Consider the following 21,810-nt stretch of genomic DNA (forward strand, 5'->3'; position numbering starts at 1 on the left):
TGAGGCTTGCCAAAGAAAGTAATGGCCTCAACCTAAAAGCTGAAGCAGGTTCTAAAGATGTTGCAGCTGGGAGCTATCAGATAACTGTGCTCCTTCATTGGAGCAGCATGTTTCATATATAACATTTGCATGACAATTCCTGTTGTTCAGATGAACATATTGCAAGATTATATAGCTAATAAATTAGAGAGCTAACAGACTTAGTGTACTAAGTAAAAGTACCTATAAACTTTTTGATAAAAGTTTCCTAATAAATATTCCAAATTGTGTCTTGAACAACTAGTTTAAGAGATTTCTAAGCCAGAAGAATGAAAGGAAGAAAAGATGAAAGAAAAAAGAAACCTAACTCAACTTCCCTATGATGTTCAAATTTTATGAGTTTGGGTTCCAGGCTTCTCAGCATATACTTACACCTATTCAAAGAGGTTTATTATTTGTACCATTTGGAGTTTTTTTGGAAGTTGTTTAACCTAGCTCAAGTCAAACAGTTCTTTAGTTACCTGTCTAGTGATTTTAAGTTGAATTAGTAGATTAAAATGTTATTACTGTGACACATTATGATCTAGTATAAAATTTTGAGTTTACTGTATTAATTTATTTCTTTATGCTGTTCAATTCTCTTTTTCACAAAATATTGATAGAACACACATTCCAGTACTTCTGATAAGAAAAGCAGAGGCCTGTTAACAAGTACTCCATCTTCACAAACACCTGGTTTAGTGGTAAGTGTTATTATTAGCATTCAGCACTTGTAGTATCTATTTTCTGGCTCTCTGTTCTCCCTATTTTTCTATTTCTCCTAGACTAGGAGAATATTGCACATATTCAGTAATGTCTGTATTTTCTGTTGCATAAATGTATTTTCACTGGAAGTACTCTATATACTACTATACATGAAAGAAATATTTTTCTTCTTTTAAAAATTTTTTACTGTGGCAAAAATACATAACATAAAATTTACCCTTGTAATCATTTTTAAATATACAGTTCAAGTACATTCACATTGCTGTAACCATCATCCATACTCAGAAATTTTTCATCTTGCAAAACTGAAATTTCATACCCATTGAATAGTAAATTCCCCATTCCTTCCTCCTCCAGTCCCTTGTAACCACCATTCTACTTTTTGTGTCTTTGAATTTGACTGTTCTAGGCATTTCATATAAATGAACCATATGGTATTTGTCTTTTTTGTGACTGACTTATTTCACTCAGCATAATGTCTTCGCAGTTCATCCATGTTGAAGAATATGTCAGAACTTACATCCTTATTTAAGACTGAATAATATCCCATTGTATGAATGTACCACATTTTGCTTATCCATTCTTCTGTTGTTGGACATATGGTTGCTTCCATCTTTTGGCTATTGTAAATAATGTTGCTATGGGCATGGGTATACAAATATCTCTTTGTGGCCCTGTTTTGAATTCATTTGGTATATTACTTGAAGTGGAATTGCTGGTCCTTTGGTAACTCTCACTGTAGCTTTTTGAGGAACCACCGTACTATTTTCCATGTCAGCTGCACTATTTTACATTCCCACCAACAATTTACAAGGGTTCCAATTTCTCTACATCTTTGTCAACACTTACTATTTTCTGTGTGTGTGTGTGTGTGTGTGTGTGTGTGTTTTTAATAGCGGGTGTAAGATGGTACCTCCTTGTGGTTTCGATTTGTATTTCTCTTGAACTGTGGTGTTGGAGAAGACTCTTGAGTCCCTTGGACTGCAGGGAGATCCAATCAGTCCATCCTAAAGGAGATCAGTCCTGGGTGTTCATTGGAAGGACTGATACTGAAGCTGAAACTCCAATACTTTGGCCACCTCATGCGAAGAGTTGACTCATTGGAAAAGACCCTGATGCTGGGAGGGATTGGGGGCAGGAGGAGAAGGGGACGACAGAGGATGAGATGGTTGGATGGAATCACCAACTCGATGGTCACGAGTTTGAGTAAACGGGAGTTGGTGATAGACAGGGAGGCCTGGCGTGCTGCGATTCATGGGGTTGCAAAGAGTCGGACATGACTGAGCGACTGAACTGACTGACTGACTGAATGGCTAATGATGCTGAGCATCTTTTCACGTGCTTATTGGTCATTTTATATCTTCTTTTGAGAAATCTCAGTTCAAGTCCTTTGTTCATTTTTAAAATCAGGTTGTTAATTTTTTTGTTGTTGAGTTGTGAGAGTTCTTTATATATTCTAGATATGAACCCCTTGTCAGATATATGGTTTACAAATATTTTCTCCCATTCTGTGGGTTAGCTTTTCATTCTGTTGATAGTACCCTTTGATGCACAAAACTTTTACATTTTTTTAAATTTAATTTTTAAATTAATATATTTAATTTAATTGGAGGCTAATTACTTTACAATATTGTGGTGGTTTTTGCCATACATTGACATGTAGTCCAGTTTATCTTTTGTTCTTGTTTTTGTTGTCTGTGCTTTTGTGACATATCGAAGAAGTCATTATTAAATGCAATGTCATGAAGTTTTCTCCCTGTATTTTCATCTAAGAATCTATAATTTGCCTCTTACCCAACCAGAATTCTTCTGAGGTTCAACTGAAGAGCCAGGTATACAGCTTGCAAGTAGGGTAAGATCAGGTGTGCCTCTTCAGTGCAAGCAGTCCTCACAGAAGTTCATATAGTAGTTTGCATAGCAGTCTGGAGAGAGGCAGATTCAAGGAGATAAGATTCAGTATCTTTTATAATAACACGTAGATGTAGCTTCCAGGGTCCCCACAAGGGGCATGCCTAATTACAAGAGTCAGGGAAGCCCAAAATGTGTGTTTTCTAGCATTTTTAAAATTTACATTGCATGTATAATTCCTCACTACTAGATATCATTTTTACCCTAAGCAGTGTCACCTAGTAATATAGTTGACATTCTTACCTTTATCAGATTCTTAGTGAAACAGAGCTGGAGAGTTAACCAAACATCACTTTTGCAAGATGGGAAAAAGGTATTCTGTGAACACCCTGCTCACAGTCTTTCCAGTATTCTAAAGTTTAATATTTTTCCTAGAAAATGGCTGTTTTTTAAATTCATTTTTGTTTTATCTTTTGAGTTAAAAAAATACATATATATATATATATGAGAAATGTGTTTAAAAATAATTTTTCCCCTACAAAACTAATTAATTGACTATTTTGTAAATACCAACATCTTTTTAAAATTGAGCTATAATTCACATTTTTTAAAATTCACCTTGCTGAAGTATGAATTCAGTGACTTTTAGTATACTCATAAGCTTGTGCAACCACTACTACAATCTAATTAAAGAACATTTTTCATCACCCCCTTAGCAGTCACTTATCATTCCTTCCATCTCATCCTCCAGCTTCTGGAAGTTACTAATCTACTTTCTGTCTCTTTAAAGTTTGCTTATTGTGGCCATTCCATATAAATTGTATCATACAGTATGTGGCTTTTTGTGTCTAACTGCTTTCACTTACCATAATATTTTTAAGATTCATCCATGTTACAGCATTTATCAGTATTTTGTTTATTTATGGCTGAATAATATCTCATATTAAGGATATATCACATTTTATTTACTAATTCATCCGTTTATGGGTATTTGAATGAATAGCAGTGCTATGAGTGTTCATGGACAAGTCTTTGTGTGGATATATGTTCTCAGTTTTCTTGGGTGTATACCTAGAAGTAGAAGTCGAATTAACGGGTTACATGGTAACTGTATATTTAACATGTTTTTGTGGTGGACTTTTAGAAACAGCTTTATTGAGGTACAGTTCACCTATTTAGAATATAAAATGTTTTTTAGTATATACACGAATATATACCATCATCACCCCAGTCAATTTAGAACATTTTTATCACCTCACAAAGAAACCCCATTCCTTTTAACCATTGCCATTATCACTTTATTCCTCCATTCCACTATCTGGTCCCAAGCAACCACTAATCCACTTTTTATCTCAATAGATTTCCTAGCTATTTATTCACATTTATGTGAATAAAATCATATGTAGCCTTTTGTGACTGACTACTTTTAGTTTAGCGTATTTTCAAGGTTAGTATATACCAGTACTTCTTTACTTTTTGTGGTCTAATAATAGTAATGTATTCATGGCCATTTGAGTTGTTTCTGCCTTTGAGTTATTATTAATAATGAGGAGCTATAAACATTCAGATACAACTTTTGTGTGGATGTGTGTTTTCATTTCTCTTGAGCATATAGCTAGAAGTAAAATCACAGAGTTATATGGTGACTCTGTGGTTAATAATTAGAGGATTGATAGGCTGTTTTCCAAAGTGGTTGAACAATTTTACATTCCCAGCAGCAGTATGAGTGTCTTGATTGTCTATATTCTTACCAACACTTACTATCATCCATCTTTTGGCATGTGAAGTAGTATCTCATTGTGATTTTGCAATAGAGCTTATTGGCCTTATGTATATCTTCTTTGGAGGAATGTCTACTCAGATCCTCTGCCATTTAAAAGTTAGGCTCTTTGTCTTTTTATTGTTGAGTTGTAAGTGTTATTTATATGTTCCAGATACTAGACCCTTACCAGATAAATAATTTTCAAATGTTTTCTCCCATTTTGTAGGTAAATATTTAGTGTCTTTAATATATAAAAATACTTTTGAGAGCGCTTAATGGCTTGACATTTTAAGGTCTACATTTTTTTCCTTCTTTTTATTAAATGAGTCTATTTGCCCTTTGGTTCATTCCATAGCTTGCTGCCACCAAATAAGTCATTTAGATTCCCCTCAATTCCAAGCTGTCATTCCTTGGCTGGCTTCCCTGAAAGGAGGCCAGTTGACTCAAGGGCTTCTAGGGATTTTCGTTTTCTAGGGTCTCACTTTCAGGTGACCTTCTTAACACTGTTTCAAGATACACATTGATAGGTCTGAAGTTTTTCTGTCTCTCTACGAGGAAAAGGAGCTGGGCAAGGGCAGATGCCCCCAGTCCCCACCCAGTGCAGTTGATAATTCATTCTGGGCACACATACATGTGGTATAGCCTATGTTTAGGCTGGGTTACTGTAGTCAGATCTGGAGCGTCAACATGACAGAGCTGCTTGAAATCCAAAACTAAGGAGAATGGATCATGACTTTGGTTTTAAATATTTTGATTTTGATGTAGAAATATGTGGTAACTTGAGCAACCTGATAATGATAGGGGTATGGTGCTCCGGAACAAGGTAGAGATTTAAAAATCTCTAGTGTACAGTTGGTAGGCAAAAAGAAGCAAAGGCAGAACACTGGGGAAGTCTAACAGTTAAGGGAAGATCAGGGAAATCAGTTCATGAGGTGTAGTTGCTAGGTAGGTGAATTTCATTTAGTGGGCAATTCCGTTCAGTTTAGTTCAGTTGCTCAGTCGTGTCCAACTCTTTATGACCCTGTGAGCCGCAGCACGCCAGGCCTCCCTGTCCATCACCAACTCCCAAACTCATGTCCGTTGAGTCGGTGATGCCATCCAACCATCTCATCCTCCATTGTCCCCTTCTCCTCCTGCCTTCAATCTTTCCCAACATCAGGGTCTTTTCAAGTGAGTCAGCTCTTCACTGGCCAAAATACTGGAGTTTCATCAGTCCTTCCAATGAACACCCAGGACCAGTTTCCCTTAGGATGGCCAAGGGACTCTCAAAAGTCTTCTCCAACACCACAGTTCCAAAGCATCAATTCTTCAGCACTCAGCTTTCTTCACAGTCCAACTCTCACATTCATTCATGACCACTGGAAAAACCATAGCCTTGACTAGACGGACCTTTGTTGACAAAGTAATGTCTCTGCTTTTTAATATGCTGTCTAAGTTGGTCTTAACTTTCCTTCCAAGGAGTAAGCATCTTTTAATTTCATGGCTGCAATCACCATCTGCAGTGATTTTGGAGCCCCCAAAAATAAAGTTTGTTACTGTTTCCACTGTTTCCCCATCTATTTGCTATGAAGTGATGGGGCCACTTAATATGTATAAGTTAAATGATACTTTAGCAAATGAAAATTCTTATTTAAAAATAATTTTAAAGCTAAAGAGCCTTGTATTATTCTTTATAGATTCATTTGTTCCCAGTTAAACATGCATCTTTTGAAGAGGCATTTCTAAATATCAGCAATTAATTCAGATAAAATTATTCATATGTCAAGCTCACAAGAAAATCATTCAATTGAGAGAGTAGTTCAACTTTTCTTTGGTTACTTAAAAATGATTGTTTTGCAGTATTGTACTTCTACAAGAGTAATGTATTCTTTTATAGATTGATTTGTCCTCAGTGCAAAAAACATCTTTTGAAGAACTATTTCCAAATGTCAGCAATTATGTTAATTCAAATGAAATTGTTCCTGTGTCAACTTTGCAAGACAGTTCTTCAAATGAGGTATAGTTTCAAATTTTCCTTCACTTACTAAAAGAAATAATTACTTTTATATTGGATACTTTGTATATGAGATACTTCCAGAGATCTGTAACTCAGTTAAGGCTAACATCATCTACATGTGGAGTCAGCTATCAGATATAATTCCAAATAAAGGATATTAAGCTGTAACTTTACATCATCAAGACCTAGGAATAAAAAAACCCCAGAGGAAATAGTATTATCCTACTTGGATCTAAAACTCAGTATGTCTGTACATAGAAATTGTTGACATCAACTTAGTTGTGTTAACAAGAATATATGGAAGTACTAATAGAACTCATAACTCTTAAGAGTCATGGTGGTGGGGGGTGGGGTGGGAGGATGGGAGTAAAGAGAGAGGATGACTGGAAAAAGAGAGAACAGAAGAGAGAGGGAGGGAGAAAGAGAGGGAAAGAGAGAGAAAATGGAGAGAGGGCAGACAAGAGAGACAGAAAGAATAAGACAAGAAAAGGATGGAGAGATAAAGAAATAAAAATGCAGAACTTAGGAATGAGTAGTAGTTTATTGTGTCTAGACCCTGGTGTGACCCTAAGGTGAAGATGGGGATGCAGATGGTGAGGGAAAAGCTAGAGATGAGATTGTAGAGATAAGTAGAGGCCAACATCAAAGAAGGTCTTATAATCCTTGTTAAGGAATTTGGATTTTTTTCTAGAGGGGGTGCTGGTAAGGGCTGTAAACAGGAGATATGAATGTTCTAGTATAAAGTTTATTTTGGCTCCCAGGTTGGAGAAAGGCTGAGACTAGAGGCAACTTGAGGGATAATCTTCCAGAGAAAGGAAGAGGAAGAAAGAATATAGGATAAGAGGCTTAAGGATATTAAAAAGGGTTTAAAATAGGAGTTTAGGGGAATGGAAGAACTGCTGCTAAGTCACTTCAGTCATGTCCGACCCTATGCGACCCCATAGACGGCAGCCCACCAGGCTCCCCCATCCCTGGGATTCTCAAGGCAAGAACACTGGAGTGGGTTGCCATTTCCTTCTCCAATGTGTGAAAGTGAAAAGTGAAAGTGAAGTCGTTCAGTCCTGTCCAACTCGTAGCAACCTGATGGACTACAGCCTACGAAGCTCCTCCATCCATGGACTTTTCCAGGCAAGAGTACTGGAGTGGGGTGCCATGGAAGAACTAGGGAAACCCAAAATTATAGCCCATTGCTGAGAGCCTTATTGATACTGGGAACTGTTACTTAAAAAAATTCTTTGTTGAGCCATGATATAATTGACATACAATGAGCTACACATATTTAAAGTGTGCAATTTAAACTTATTACATATATGAGCACTCTTGAAACCATCAGCACAATCAAGATAGTGAAAATATTCGTCACCAAAAGTTGACATTGGTATGGTGGTGGTTTAGTCACTAAGTCATGTCTGACTCTTGTGACCCATGGACTGTTGCCCACCAGATTCCTCTGTTCATGGGATGTCCCAGGCAAGAATACTGTAGTGGGTTGCCATTTCCTTCTGTAGGGGATCTTCCCAACCCAGGGATCGAACCTGGGTCCCCTGTATTGTAGGTGGTCTCCTATATTGCAGACGGTTTCTTTACCAACTGAGCCACGAGGAAAACCTGGTATTGATATACACAATTGTTTTTACAAAGCAGAAATAAAGACACAGACATAGAGAACAAGCCTGTGGATACCAAGGGGAAAAGAGGGGAATGGGGTGAATTGGGAACTTAGGATTGACATAGATATACTAGTGATACTATGTATAAAATAGATAACTAATGAGAACCTTCTGTATAGCCCAGGGAACTCTACTCAATGCTGCATGGTGATCTAAATGGGAAGAAAATCCAAAAAAGGGAATCTATCTATCTATATATATATAGCTGATTCACTTTTGCTGTACAGTAGACACTAAGACAATATTATAAAGTGACTATAATAAAATAAAAATAAAAGTTTTGTATATAACCATCTTTGAGACCACCACCACAATCAAGATAGTGAAAATATTCATCACCAGAAGTTTCCTCCTATAATATTACAATTTCTTTCTTCATGCCCCCCAAGCAACTACTTATCTAGTTACCGTCATAACAGATTGGATTTTGGAGTCCTTCAAGAAAGAGAGAGATTTTGTCTTTTTAGTCTGACTTCTTTCACACATCATAGCTGTTTTGAGATTTAGCCATATTGTCGAGTGTATCAATCAGTTTCAGTTCAGTCGCTCAGTTGTGTCTGACTCTTTGTGACCCCATGGACTGCAGCATGCCAGGCCTCCCTGTCTATCACCAACTCCTGGTGTTTACTCAAACTCATGAGTAAGTCAGTGATGCCATTCAACCGTCTCATCCCCTGTCGTCCCCTTCTCCTCCCATCTTCAGTCTTTCCCAGCATCGGGGTCTTTTCCAATGAATCAGGTGGCCAAAGAATTGGAGTTTCAGCTTCAGCGTCAGTCCTTCCAATGGATATTCAGCATTAATTTCCTTTTGGATAGACTGGTTGGATCTCCTTGCAGTCCAAGGGACTCTCAAGAGTCTTCTCCAACACCACAGTTCAAAAGCATCCATTCTTTGGCGCTCAGCTTTCTTTATAGTACAACTCTCACATCTGCACATGACTATGGGAAAAACCATAGCCTTGACTAGACGGAACTTTTTTGGCAAAGTAATGTCTCTGCTTTTTAATATACTGTCCAGGTTGGTCATAACTTTGTTTCCAAGGAGCAAGTGTCTTTTAATTTCATGGCTGCAGTCACCATCTGCAGTGATTGTGGACCCCAGATAATAAAGTTTGTCACTGTTTCCCCATCTGTTTGCCATGAAGTGATGGGACCAGAGACCATGATCTTAGTTTTCTGAATGTTGAGTTTTAAGTCAACTTTTTTCACTCTTCTCTTTCACTTTCATCAAGAGGCTCTTTAGTTCTTCTTCGCTTTCTGCCATAAGGGTGGTGTCATCTGCATATCTGAGGTCATTGATGTTTCTCCCAGCAATCTTGATTCCAGCTTGTGCTTCATCCAGTCCAGCATTTCTCATGATGTACTCTGCATATGAGTTAAATAAGCAAGGTGACAATATACAGCCTTGATGTGCTCCTTTCCCATTTCAGAACCAGTCTGTTGTTCCATGTTCAGTTCTAATGGTTGCTTCTTGACCTGCATACATATTTCTCAGGAAGCAGGTCAGGTGGTCTGGTATTCCCATCGCTTAAAGAATTTTCCACAGTTTGTTGTGTTTGAGTGTATCAATAGTTTGTTCCTTTTTATTGCTGAGTAATATTTCATTGCATGGTATACCATAATTTATTTACCCATTCATCTCTTTATAGACATTTTGATTATTTAGCTGCTGGGAACATTTCAGTGAAGTATTTGTATTAACAAAGAATCTCTCCATAATCAAACTTTAGTGAGGCTATCCTGAGCTCTCTTCTCAACTAGGCCTTGACCTTGGGCTTCCATGTCCATCCTTGAATATGATTTTAGCAAGAATTCTGCTCACCAGTTTACAGAAAGTCCTCCACCCCTTATATCTGACCATTCTGGCTGCCTTTAGCATGCTGGCATATTAAGTCTAATTCAGTTCCTGGACCCAGTTTCAATGAGTGTATGATGGGGAGGGTTTTCCCACGCTTAACAACAAGCAACCTCCAGGCACCAGCTGCGTATCCTAGAAAGTGAAAGTGAAAGTCGCTCAGTTGTGTCCTACTCTTTGTGGCCACTTGGGCTATACAGTCCATGGAATTCTCCAGGCCAGAATACTGGAGTGGGTAGCCTTTCCTTTCTCCAGGGATTGAACCCAAGTCTCCTGCATTGCAGGTGGATGAAATTCAACCCAATTCTGACACTATCTACCCAGAGACAGCAACAGATTCCACAGGTAAAGGGCTCTGTCCTACAGGAACACCTTATACTTCAGACACCAATTGCAAGCCCAGGTTATTACCTGTGTTCCTGATAGGCTGGCTACAAATTGGAGGTTCCCATGACCTATCTCCTGAGACTTCAGACTCCAGTCACAAGTCCTTTACTTCTAACTTACTGGCTGTAAATCAGAAATTCTCACAACTCTCTCCTTGGGTTTGATTAATTTTCTTTAGTGGCTCATAGAACTCAGAAAAACATTTTACTCACTAAATTACTGGCTCATTATAAAAGGATATGATTCAGGAACAGCCAGATAGATGAGGTGCATAGAGCAAAGTATGGTTCAAGGGTGCAGAGCTTCCATGCTTTCTCTTGGAGTGCCATTCTCCCCAGTCTCACCAACCAAGGTGCTCTTTGAACCCTGTCCTTTTGGAATTTTATGGAAACTTCATTGCATAGGCATGATTGATTAAATCAATGAATTCAACCTCTAGCTACTCTCTCCTTCCTTATGAGAAGATGCTATGGTATGGGCCTGAAAGTCCCAATCCTCTAATTACCTAGTTGGTTTCCCTCACAACCAGCCCCTATCCTAACTATAGTTCAAAAGTCACTTTATTAATGTAACAAAAGACACCTCATTTATCACCTAGGGAATTTCAGCTCTATGCCAGAAATGGGGGCAAAGACCAAATATATATTTCCTTTCATAAATCATAGTATCTTAGATCAGTTTAGCAAGAATCTCCTTACCCTTGTTGTCTCTCCTCTTAGCAGTTTTCCCATCCTCTGATGCTTTCACTGTCCATTGGCTTTAAATCCCCAGCTATCTTTGCTGTATATGGAGTTGGACACAACCTCTCTCTGCTATTGCAACACCACTGTTGCAGGTTTTGAATAAAATCTTCCTTATTGTTTTAACAAGTGTTATAATACATATTCTTTTACAATATGGGTGTATATTTTCTTTCCTCTTGGCTAAATACCTAAAAATGGAAATTGCTAAGCTGTTTTCCAAAGTTATACCATCTTACATTTCTACTAGCAGTGTTTGAAATTTGCTTCTTTACATGTGACACTTAGTATGGCCAGTCTTTTAATTTGAACCATTCTAATAGATATGAAGTGATATCGTAATGTGATTTTAATTTGTATTTCCCTAAGGACTAATGATGTTAATCACTTTTTCATGTACCTATTTTGGAGAAGGAAATGGCAACCCACTCCAGTATTCTTGCCTGGAGAATCCTGTGGACAGAGGAGCCTGGTGGACTGCTGTCCATAGGGTCACACAGAGTCGGAAATGACTGAAGCAACTTAGCATGCATGCATGCATTGGAGAAGGAAATGGCAACCCATTCCAGTATCCTTGCCTGGAGAATCCCAGGGACAGAGGAACCTGGTGGGCTGCTGTCTATAGGGTCACACAGAGTCAGACACGACTGAAGTGACTTAGCAGCAGCAGCAGCATGTACTTATTTGACATCTGCATATCCTTTTTGGTGATATATATCTGTTCCAATATTTTGTCTATTTAAAAAATCAGTTGATTTTCTTATTGTAGAATTTTGAGAGTTCTTTGCATATTCTGGATGCAAATCCTTTATCAGATATATGCTTTGAAGAATATTCTTCCAGTGGACACCTTGTCTTTTCACACTATTTCTACTGTCTTCTTAAAAATAAAATGAAAAACAAACCTTAATGTAGTATATTTTACATATAATAAAATTTACCCATTTAAAGTTTTACAGTTAAATGATTTTTTTGTAAATTTAGAGAGTTTAAGCATCACTGTATGTCAGTGTTAGAACATTTTTTACCCACAATAAGATCCCTTATGCCCATTTATACTTAAGCCCTGTTCTCAGCCCCAGGCAAATACTGATCTACTTTATATCTCTTGAGTTTCCTTTTCTGGGCATTTCATATAAATGGAATCATATAATATGTAATTGCTTGTGAAACAGTTTGAAGAGCATAAATTTTTAACTTTGATGAAGTCCAACTTGTCAGTTTGTTATTGGAATATGCCTTTGTTGTCATATCTGAGAAATCTTTGCCTAACCCAGGGTCACAAAGGTCTTCTGTGGTTTCTTCTAGAAGTTTCATAGTTTAAAGTTTTACATTTTTGCCTATGAGTTAATTTTATTAAATGATGTAAGATACGGATTCAAGTTCCTCTTTTTGCATATTGACATTCAATTACTCTAACACCATTTGTGAAACTGCTATCCTTTCTTCACTATATTGCCTTTGCATCTTTGCTGAAAAAAAGTTTCCACATATATGTATGGGTTTTTGTCTGGATTCTCTATATCGTTTCATTCATCTACTTGTCTATCTTTATACCAGTACCATGTGGTATTGAATAATGTAGCACTATAGTAATCCTTGATATCAGATAGTATTAGCTCTCTGACTTTGTTATTCTTTTTCAGTTGGTTTGACTTTTAGGTCCTTTGCACTTGTGTATGAATTTTAGGATTAGCTTATCAATTTTTACAAAAAAAAAAAAAAAAAACAAGAAACTCTAATGGGATTTTGATTTGGATTGCATTGACTCTATAGGTTAATTTGAGGATAATTGACATCATAACAAGATTGACTTTCCCATCTTAAGAAAAAAGTGCATCTGTCCATTTTATTTAGGTCTTCTTTAATACCTTAAAATTTTTACTGTACAGGTCATTATTCCCACCTGATATCATTATTTCTCACCTAATTTTAATATTTCATATTTTTGATGCTATTAATTTCTATTTCTCACTATTCATTGCTAGCATATAGAAATATATCTTTTTAAAAAATGATTCCTTTTTTATTAACTTTTTATTTTGTATTGGGGTGTAGCCGATTAATAATATTGTGATAGCTTCAAGTGAACAGTGAAGGGACTCAGTCATACATATACATATATCCATTCTCTCCCCAAACTCCCCTCCCATCCAACTGATTCCTTTTTTAAAAAATTATGGAAAAAATATGTATTTATTTTTGTTTGCACGGGGTCTTTGTTGCTGTCCAGGTTTTTTCTAGTTGCAATGAGTGGTGTCTACTCTTTGTTGAAGTGCACATGCTTCTCATCACAGAGACTTCTCTTCTTACAGACACAGGTCCTAGGGATGCAGGCTTCAGTAGCTACAGCATGCGGGCTCAGTAGTTGTGGCTTGCAGGCTCTAGAGCATGGTCTCAAAAATAGTGGCACATGGGCTTAGTTGCTCTGACACATGTGGAATCTTCCTGGACCAGGGATCGAACCCCTGTCCCTTGCATGGGCAGGCAAATTCTTGTCCACTGCAACACCAAGAAGAAGTCCAATAAATATACTTTTTTGTTTGTTGATCCTTATATTAGTCTTCTTGGACTACCATAACAAAATTGAATAGACTAGGGGGATTAAACAACAGAATTTTATTTTTTCAAAGTTTTAGAGGCCAGGAAGTCCACGACCAAAGTGCTGCCCTATTCATTTTCTGGTAGGGCTCTTTTCTTGTCTGGTAGGTAACCACCATCCTGCTATGACTTCACATGACCTTTTCTCTCCATGCAAAGAAAGAGAGGGCTCTGATGTTTCTTTCTTTTCTTATGCGGGCACCAGATCTCTCAGATTGGGCCTCACCTTTGTGAACTCATATCATCCTCTCATAGACTCTATCTCCAAATACAATCTCATTGAGGGTTATGACTTCAACGTATAAACTTTGTAGGGACACAAACACTCAGTTCATAATAAAGATACTGTAAACTTGCTAATCTTAATTATTAGCTCTAGTAGTACTTCCCCCTAAAGTTTCTATTTGACCATAGACAATTATGTCATCTGTTAATAAAAACAGTTGTAGTTCTTCCTTTCCAATATGGATGCCTTTTGTTTTTTCTTGCATAATTGCACCGATTCCATCCTCCTGTACAATGTTTAAAGAGAGACGTAAGGAGAGCAGATATGCTTGCCTTGTTTCTATATTTTGATGAACAACATTTAGTAGTTCACTCTTAAGTATGATGTTATCTGTAGGTTTTCTGTATATTTTCTCTTAGTTTGGGGAAGTTACCTTTTATTTCTAATATGCTTGAGAGAGTTTATCAGAAATAGATGCTAGATTTTGCCAAATATAGCTTTTGTGTCTGTTAAAGTGATCGTAGGGTTTTTCTTTTTCAGTTTGTTAATATGGTGAAGTGATGATTGCAAATTGAATATAATGTATTGATTGATGTTCTAGTGTTAAACCAACTCTGCATCCTGGAGTAAGCCCTATTTGGTTGTATTTTTCTTTTTATATATTGTTGGATTTGATTTGCTTCAATTTTTGCATCAGTGTTCATGAGGGTCTGTAGTTTTCTTTTAAAGTGTATATAGCATTGAAATGTGTATATTATCATATGTGAAGTGGATTGCCAGTCCAGGTTCAATGCATGAGACAGGGTGCTCAGGGCTGGTACACTGGGATGACCCTGGGGGATGGGATGGGGAAGGAGGTGGGAGGGGGGTTCTGGGTGGGGAACACATGTGTGCCCATGGCTGATTCATGTGGATGTTTGGCAAAAACTATTATAATATTGTAAAGTAATTAGCCTCCAATTAAAATAAATAAATAAATAAAGTGTATGTCTGGGTTTGGTATCAGAGTAATGATTAAGCTCATAGAATAAGTTGGGAAGTATTTTTTCCTCTTCAGTTTTCTGGAGAAGAGATAGTATTATTTCTGCCTTAAATTATTTCTGTTGGGTGGAATTCACTATTGAAGCCATATAGGCCTGGAATTTTCTTTGTTGAAAAGAAATGTTACAATTACTACCTTTTTCTGGAGGAGGGCATGGTTACCCACTCTAGTGTTCTTGCCTGGAGAATCCCATGGATAGCAGAGCCTGGCGGGCTACAATCCACAGGGTCACAAAGGGTCAGACACGAGTAAAGCGACTTAGTATGTATAACCTCTTTAGGGCTATTCAACTTATCTCTTTCTTCTTGAGAAAACTTTGGTAGTTTGTGTATTTCAAGGAATTTGTCTATTTCCTATAAATTTACTGTCAAATATTTATAATATTCTCCCATTATTCTTTAGTATATGGGCATCTGTAGTGATATAATCTTTCTCATTCCTGGTATTGATCATTTGTTTTCTCTCTCTTTTTTCTGAACAATCTGGTTTCTGCTCTGATGTTATTATTTTTTTTTTTTTAGTCTGATTAGTTTAGGTTTAATTAGCTCTTCTTTTTTTACTTTTTTTACTTTTAAGATGGAAGCTGAGGTCATTGATATGAGACCTTTCTTCTTTTCTAATATAGTAGTTTTAATGCTGGGCTTGCCTGGTAAGCTGGGCTCAGCTGGTAAAGAACCCGCCTGCAATGCAGGAGACCCCGGTTCAATTCCTGGATTGGGAAGATCCCCTGGAGAAGGGACAGGCTACCCACTCCAGTATTCATGGGGTTCCCTGGTGGCTCAAGCGGGAAAGGATCCACCTTTCAATACAGGAGACTCGGTTCGATCCCTGGGTTGGGAAGATTCCCTGGAGGAGGGCATGGCAACCCCTCCAGTGTTCCTGCCTGGAGAATCCCCGTGGACAGAGGAGCCTGGCAGACCACAGTCCATGGGGTTGCAAAGAGTCGGACATGACTGAGTGACTAAGCACAGCACAGTTTACTTCAACTATGGATTTACTTCACCTTCTGCTCAGATACATCCCACAAGTTTTGACACGGTGTGTTTTCATTTTCATGCAGTTCAAATACTTCCCATTTTCCCTATGTATTTATTCTTTCATCCTTGGGCCATTTAAAAGTGCGCTATTATACAAGTATCTGAAAAATTTCCAGAGATATTTCTGTTACAGATTTCTAATTTCATTCCATTGTGATCTGAGACTATACTTTATATGCCTAGATTCCTTTTAAATTTGTTGTTTTTGTTCAGTTGCTAAGTCATGTCCAACTCTGCAACCCCATGGACTGCAGCACATCAGGCTTCCCTGTCCTCCACCATCTCCCGGAATTTGCTCAAACTCATGTCCATTCAATCAGTGATGCCATCCAACCATCTCATCCTCTGTCACCCGCTTCTCCTCCTGCCCTCAATCCTTCCCAGCATCAGGGTCTTTTCCAATGAGTCAGCTCTTTGTATCAGGTGGCCGAAGTATTAGAGCTTCTGTTTTAGCATCAGTCCTTCCAGTGAATATTCAGGGTTGATTTCCTTTAGGCTGGTTTGATCTTGCCGTTCAAGGGACTGTCAAGAGTCTTTTCCAGCACCACAGTTCAAAAGCATCAATTTTTTGGTGCTTAGCCTCCTTTATGGTCCAAATCTCACATCTGTACATGACTATTGGAAAAAGCATAGCTTTGACTAGGCGGACCTTTGTCAGCAAAGTGATGTCTCTGCTTTTTAATATACTGTATAGATTTGTCATAGCGTTTCTTCCAAGGAGCAAGCATCTTTTAATTTCATGGCTGCAGTCTCCATCCACAGTGATTTTGAGGCCCAGAGAATAAAATCTGTCACTGTTTCCATTTTTTCCCCATCTATTTGCCATAAAGTGTTGAGATATGTTTTATAACCCATATGGTTTATTTTGGTGAATGTTCTGTGTATGCGAGAATCATGTGTATTCTGCTTTTGTTGGGTAAAGTGGTCTATAAATGTCAATTGGTCAGGTTGATTGGTTTTTTGCCTACTTAGTCTATTGATTATTAAGAGATATTGAAATCTCTTACTATAATGGTAGATTTGTCTCTTTCTCCTTTTAGTCCTGTCCTTTTTTGTTTCACATATAAAATATGTGAAACATATTTCATATTTGAACATATATTTCACATATTTTATATGTGAAACAAAACCTCTGTTACTAGGTGTATAAACATTTAAGAGTGGTTAGGATTGTTATATCCTCTTGATTAATTCATCCCATTTATCATGAAAGGCCTTATTTATCCCTGGTAATATTCTTTGCATAGAAATCTCCTTTGTCTGATGTTAATATAGCTACTCTAGCTTTCTTTTGACTGTTGTTAGCATGATGTATATTTTTGTATCCTTTTACTTTAAAATTTGTTTTAGAAAAGTTTTAGTTTTGTAGCAAAATTGAGAGGAAAATTCAGTGAACTCTCATATATTCACTACTCCCACACCTGCATAGCCATAATTATTATCAATATCATTCACCAGAATGTACATTTTTAAATCAAGAATGAGCCCACATTGATATATCATAATCATCTAAAGTCCGTAGTTTAAATTAGACTTCATTCATGGTGTTGTATATTCTGTGGGTTTGGACAAAAGTATAAGAATATTATAGGCATATCTCAGAGATATTGCAGGTTCAGTCCCAGATAACAGCAATAAAGTGAATATCACAATAAAGTGAGTTACAGAATTTTTCTGGTTTCATTGTGTATATAAAATTATGTTTATAATATATAGTAGTCATTTAAGTGTGCAATAGCTTTCTGTGTGTGTTAGTTTCTCAGTTGTGTCCAACTCTTTGCAACCCCATGGACTGTAGCCCACCAGGCTCCTCTGTTCACAAAATTCTCCTGGCAAGCATATTGGAGTGGGTTGCCATTTCCTCCTCCGAGGGATCTTCCTGACCCACGGATCGAACCTGGGTCTCCTGCATTGTGAGCAGATTCTTTACCATCTAAGCCACCAGGGAAATCCTGCAATTGTTTTACGTATCTTAATTAAAAAGTTATTCAGTCACTAAGTCACATCCAGCTCTTTGCAACCCCATGAACATGCACACCAATTTCTTCTGCACACTATCATGCACACTCACATGCACACTATCTTCCGGAGTTTGCTCAAATTCAATTCCATTGAGTCAGTGATGATATCTAGCCATCTCATCCTCTGCCACCTCTTTCTTTTGCCTTCAATCTTTCCCAACATCAGACTCTTCTCTAATGAGTTGGCCTTTCACATCAGGTGGCCAAAGTATTGGAGCTTCAGCTTCTGCAACAGTCCTTCCAACGAATATTCAGGGTTCATTTCCTTTAGTATTGACTGATTTGATCTTCTTGCAGTCTAAGGGACTCTCAAGAGGCTTCTCCAGTACCACAATTTTAAAGCATCAATTCCTTGGCATTCAGCTTTCTTTGTGGTCATTCAACTCTCACATTCGTATAAGACTACTGGAAAAAACCATAGCTTTGACTATACAGACCTTTGTCTGCAAAGTGATATCTCTGCTTTTTAATATGCTGTCTACGTTTGTCATAGCTTTCCTCCCAAGGAGCAAGCATCTTTTAATTTTGTGGTTGCAAAAAGAATTTTATTGCTAAAAAATGACAGAACAATTATAATAGTAACATCAAAGGTCACTGATCCCCATAACAAATATAATTATAATGAAAGCATTTGAAATATGTGTGAATTGCCAAAATGTGACACACAGACATCAAGTGAGCAAATGCTATTGGAAAATGGCGCCAACAGACTTGTTAAACAGAGGATCACCACAAAACTTCAATTTGTAAAAAAAAAAAAAAAAAATTATATATAGTATTAGCAAAATGCAGTAAAGCAGAGAGCAATAAAAGAGGTATGTCTGTAATTATAATATCATATAGGGTATTCTCACTGCCTCAAATATCCTCTTGTCCTACCTATTCATTTTCCCTCACCTACTGCTGACGGCCACGGATCTTTTAATTATCTCCATAGTTTTGCCTTTTCCAAAATGTCGTATAGTTGTAATCCTACAGTATGTATAGCCTTTTCTGTTTGGCTCGTTTCACTTATTAGTGTATATTTCAGGTTCCTCCATGTCTTTTCTAGGCTTAATAGTTCATTTCTTTTTAGAGCTGAATAATATCCCATTGTCTGGATGTTTATCCACTCAGCTATGGAAAGACATCTTGATTACTTCCAGGTTTTGGCAATTAAGAATGAAGCTCCTTTTAATATCAATGTGCAGGTTGTTAAAATTAATTTATTTGTTTGACTGTGCTAGGTCTTAGTTGCAGCATGTGGGATCTTCAATCTTCATTGTGGAATGAAGGATCTTTAGTTGCAACATGTGGGATCTGTAGTTGTGGCATGTGGGATTTATTTATTTATTTTAAAATTAATTTATTTATTTTAATTGGAGGCTAATTACTTTACAATATTGTAGTGGTTTTTGCCATACATTGACATGAATCAGCCATGGGTATACATGTGTTGCCCATTCTGAGCTCCCTTCCCACCTCCTTTCCCATCCCATCCCTTATGGTCATCCCAGTGCACCAGCCCTGAGCACCCTATCTCATGCATTGAACCTGGACTGGCAATCTGTTTCACATATGATAATATACATGTTTCAGTGCTATTCTCTCAAATCATCCCACCCTCACCTTTTTCCACAGAGTCCTAAAGACTGTTCTTTACATCTGTGTCTCTTTTGCTGTCTCGCATAGAGGGTCATCATTATCATCTTTCTAAATTCCATATATATGCATTAGTATACTGTATTGGTGTTTTTCTTTCTGACTTACTTCACTTTGTATAATAGGCTCCAGTTTCATCCACCTCATTAGAACTGATTCAAATGCATTCTTTTTAATGGCTCAGTAATATTCCATTATGTATATGTACCATGGCTTTCTTATCCATTCATCTGCCAATGGACATCTAGGTTGCTTCTGTGTCCTAGCTATTGTAAACAGTGCTGTGATGGACATTGGGGTATACTTGTCTCTTTAAATTCTGGTTTCCTTAGTGTGCATGCCCAGCAGTGGGATTGCTGGATCATATGCCAGTTCTATTTCCAGTTTTTTAAGGAATCTCCACACTGTTCTCCATAGTGGCTATACTAGTTTGCAATCCCACCAACAGTGTAAGAGGGTTTCCTTTTCTCCACACTCTCTCCAGCATTTATTGTTTGTAGACTTTTTGATAGCAGCTATTCTAACTGGCGTGAGATGGTTCCTCATTGTGGTTTTGATTTGCATTTCTCTGATAATGAGTGATATTGAACATCTTTTCATATGTTTGTTAGCCATCTGTATGTCTTCTTTGGAGAAATGTCTGTTTAGTTCTTTGGCCCATCTTTTGATTGGGTCATTTATTTTTCTGGAATTGAGCTGCAGGTGTTGCTTGTATATTTTTGAGATTAATTATTTGTCTGTTGCTTCATTTGCGATTATATTCTCCCATTCTGAAGGCTGTCTTTTCACCTTGCTTATAGTTTCCTTTGTTGTGCAAAAGCTTTTAAGTTTAATTAGGTCCCATTTGTTTATTTTTGCTTTTATTTCCAATACTCTGGGAGGTGGGTCATAGAGGATCCTGCTGTGGTTTATGTTGGAGAGTGTTTTGCCTATGTTCTCCTCTAGGAGTTTTATAGTTTCTGGTCTTACATTTAGATCTTTAATCCATTTTGAGTTTATTTTTGTGTATGGTGTTAGAAAGTGTTCTAGTTTCATCCTCTTACAAGTGGTTGACCGGTTTTCCCAGCACCACTTGTTAAAGAGATTGTCTTTTCTCCATTGTATATTCTTGCCTCCTTTGCCAAAGATAAGGTGTCCATAGGTTCGTGGATTTATCTCTGGGCTTTCTATTTTGTTCCAGTGATCTATGTTTCTGTCTTTGTGCCAGTAACATACTGTGTTGATGACTGTAACTTGGTAGTATAGTCTGAAGTCAGGCAAGTTTATTCCTCCAGTTCCATTCTTCACTCTCAAGATTGCTTTGGCTATTCGAGGTTTTTTGTATTTCCACACAAATTGTGAAATTATTTGTTCTAGTTCTGTGAAGAATACCATTGGTAGCTTGATAGGGATTGCATTGAATCTATAGATTGCTTTGGGGTAGTAGACTCATATTCACTATATTAATTCTTCTGACCCATGAATGTGGGATATTTCTCCATCTATTTGTGTCCTCTTTGATTTCTTTCATCAGTGTTTTATAGTTTTCTATATATAGGTCTTTCGTTTCTTTAGGTAGATTTATTCCTAAGTGTTTTATTCTTTTCATTGCAATGGTGAATGGGATTGTTTCCTTAATTTCTCTTTCTGTTTTCTCATTGTTAGTGTATAGGAATGCAAGGGATTTTTGTGTGTTATCTTTATATCCTGCAACTTTTCTATATTCACTGCTTAGCTCTAATAATTCTCTGGTGGATTCTTGTAGAGTTTTCTATATAGAGGATCATGTCATCTGCAAACAGTGAGAGTTTTACTTCTTCTTTTCCAATCTGGACTCTTTTATTTCTTTTTCTTCTCTGATTGCTGTGGCTAAAACTTCGAAAACTATGTTGAATAGTAGTGGTGAGAGTGGGCACCCTTGTCTTGTTCCTGACTTTAGGGGAAATGCTTTCAATTTTTCACCATTGAGGATAATGTTTGTTGTGGATTTATCATATATGGCTTTTATTATGTTAAGTTATGTTCCTTCTAGTCCTGCTTTCTAGAGGGTTTTTTTTTTTTTTAACATAAATTGATGTTGAATTTTGTCAAAGGCTTTTTCTGCATCTATTGAGCTAACCATATGATTTTTGTCTTTCAGTTTATTAATGTGGTGTATCACATTGATTGATTTGCAGATAGTAAAGAATCCTTGCATCCCTGGGATAAAGCACCCTTCATCATGATGTATGATCATTTTAATATGTTGTTGGATTCTGTTT

General features: G+C 37.2%; 1 protein-coding gene across 1 annotated transcript in view; it reads left to right on the plus strand.

The window, feature by feature from the left end:
* The window catches only part of MEIKIN (meiotic kinetochore factor), a 136,381-nt gene that overhangs the window by 71,215 nt on the left and 43,356 nt on the right, over window positions 1–21,810 (plus strand). The window contains exons 10-11 of the mRNA XM_065918164.1: window positions 642–722; window positions 6,231–6,350. Of these exons, the coding sequence (XP_065774236.1) occupies window positions 642–722; window positions 6,231–6,350 (201 nt within the window). The remainder of the gene's footprint in view (window positions 1–641; window positions 723–6,230; window positions 6,351–21,810) is intronic.

Source organism: Muntiacus reevesi, chromosome 1 (assembly GCF_963930625.1).
Source record: "Muntiacus reevesi chromosome 1, mMunRee1.1, whole genome shotgun sequence".
Lineage (NCBI taxonomy): Eukaryota > Metazoa > Chordata > Mammalia > Artiodactyla > Cervidae > Muntiacus > Muntiacus reevesi.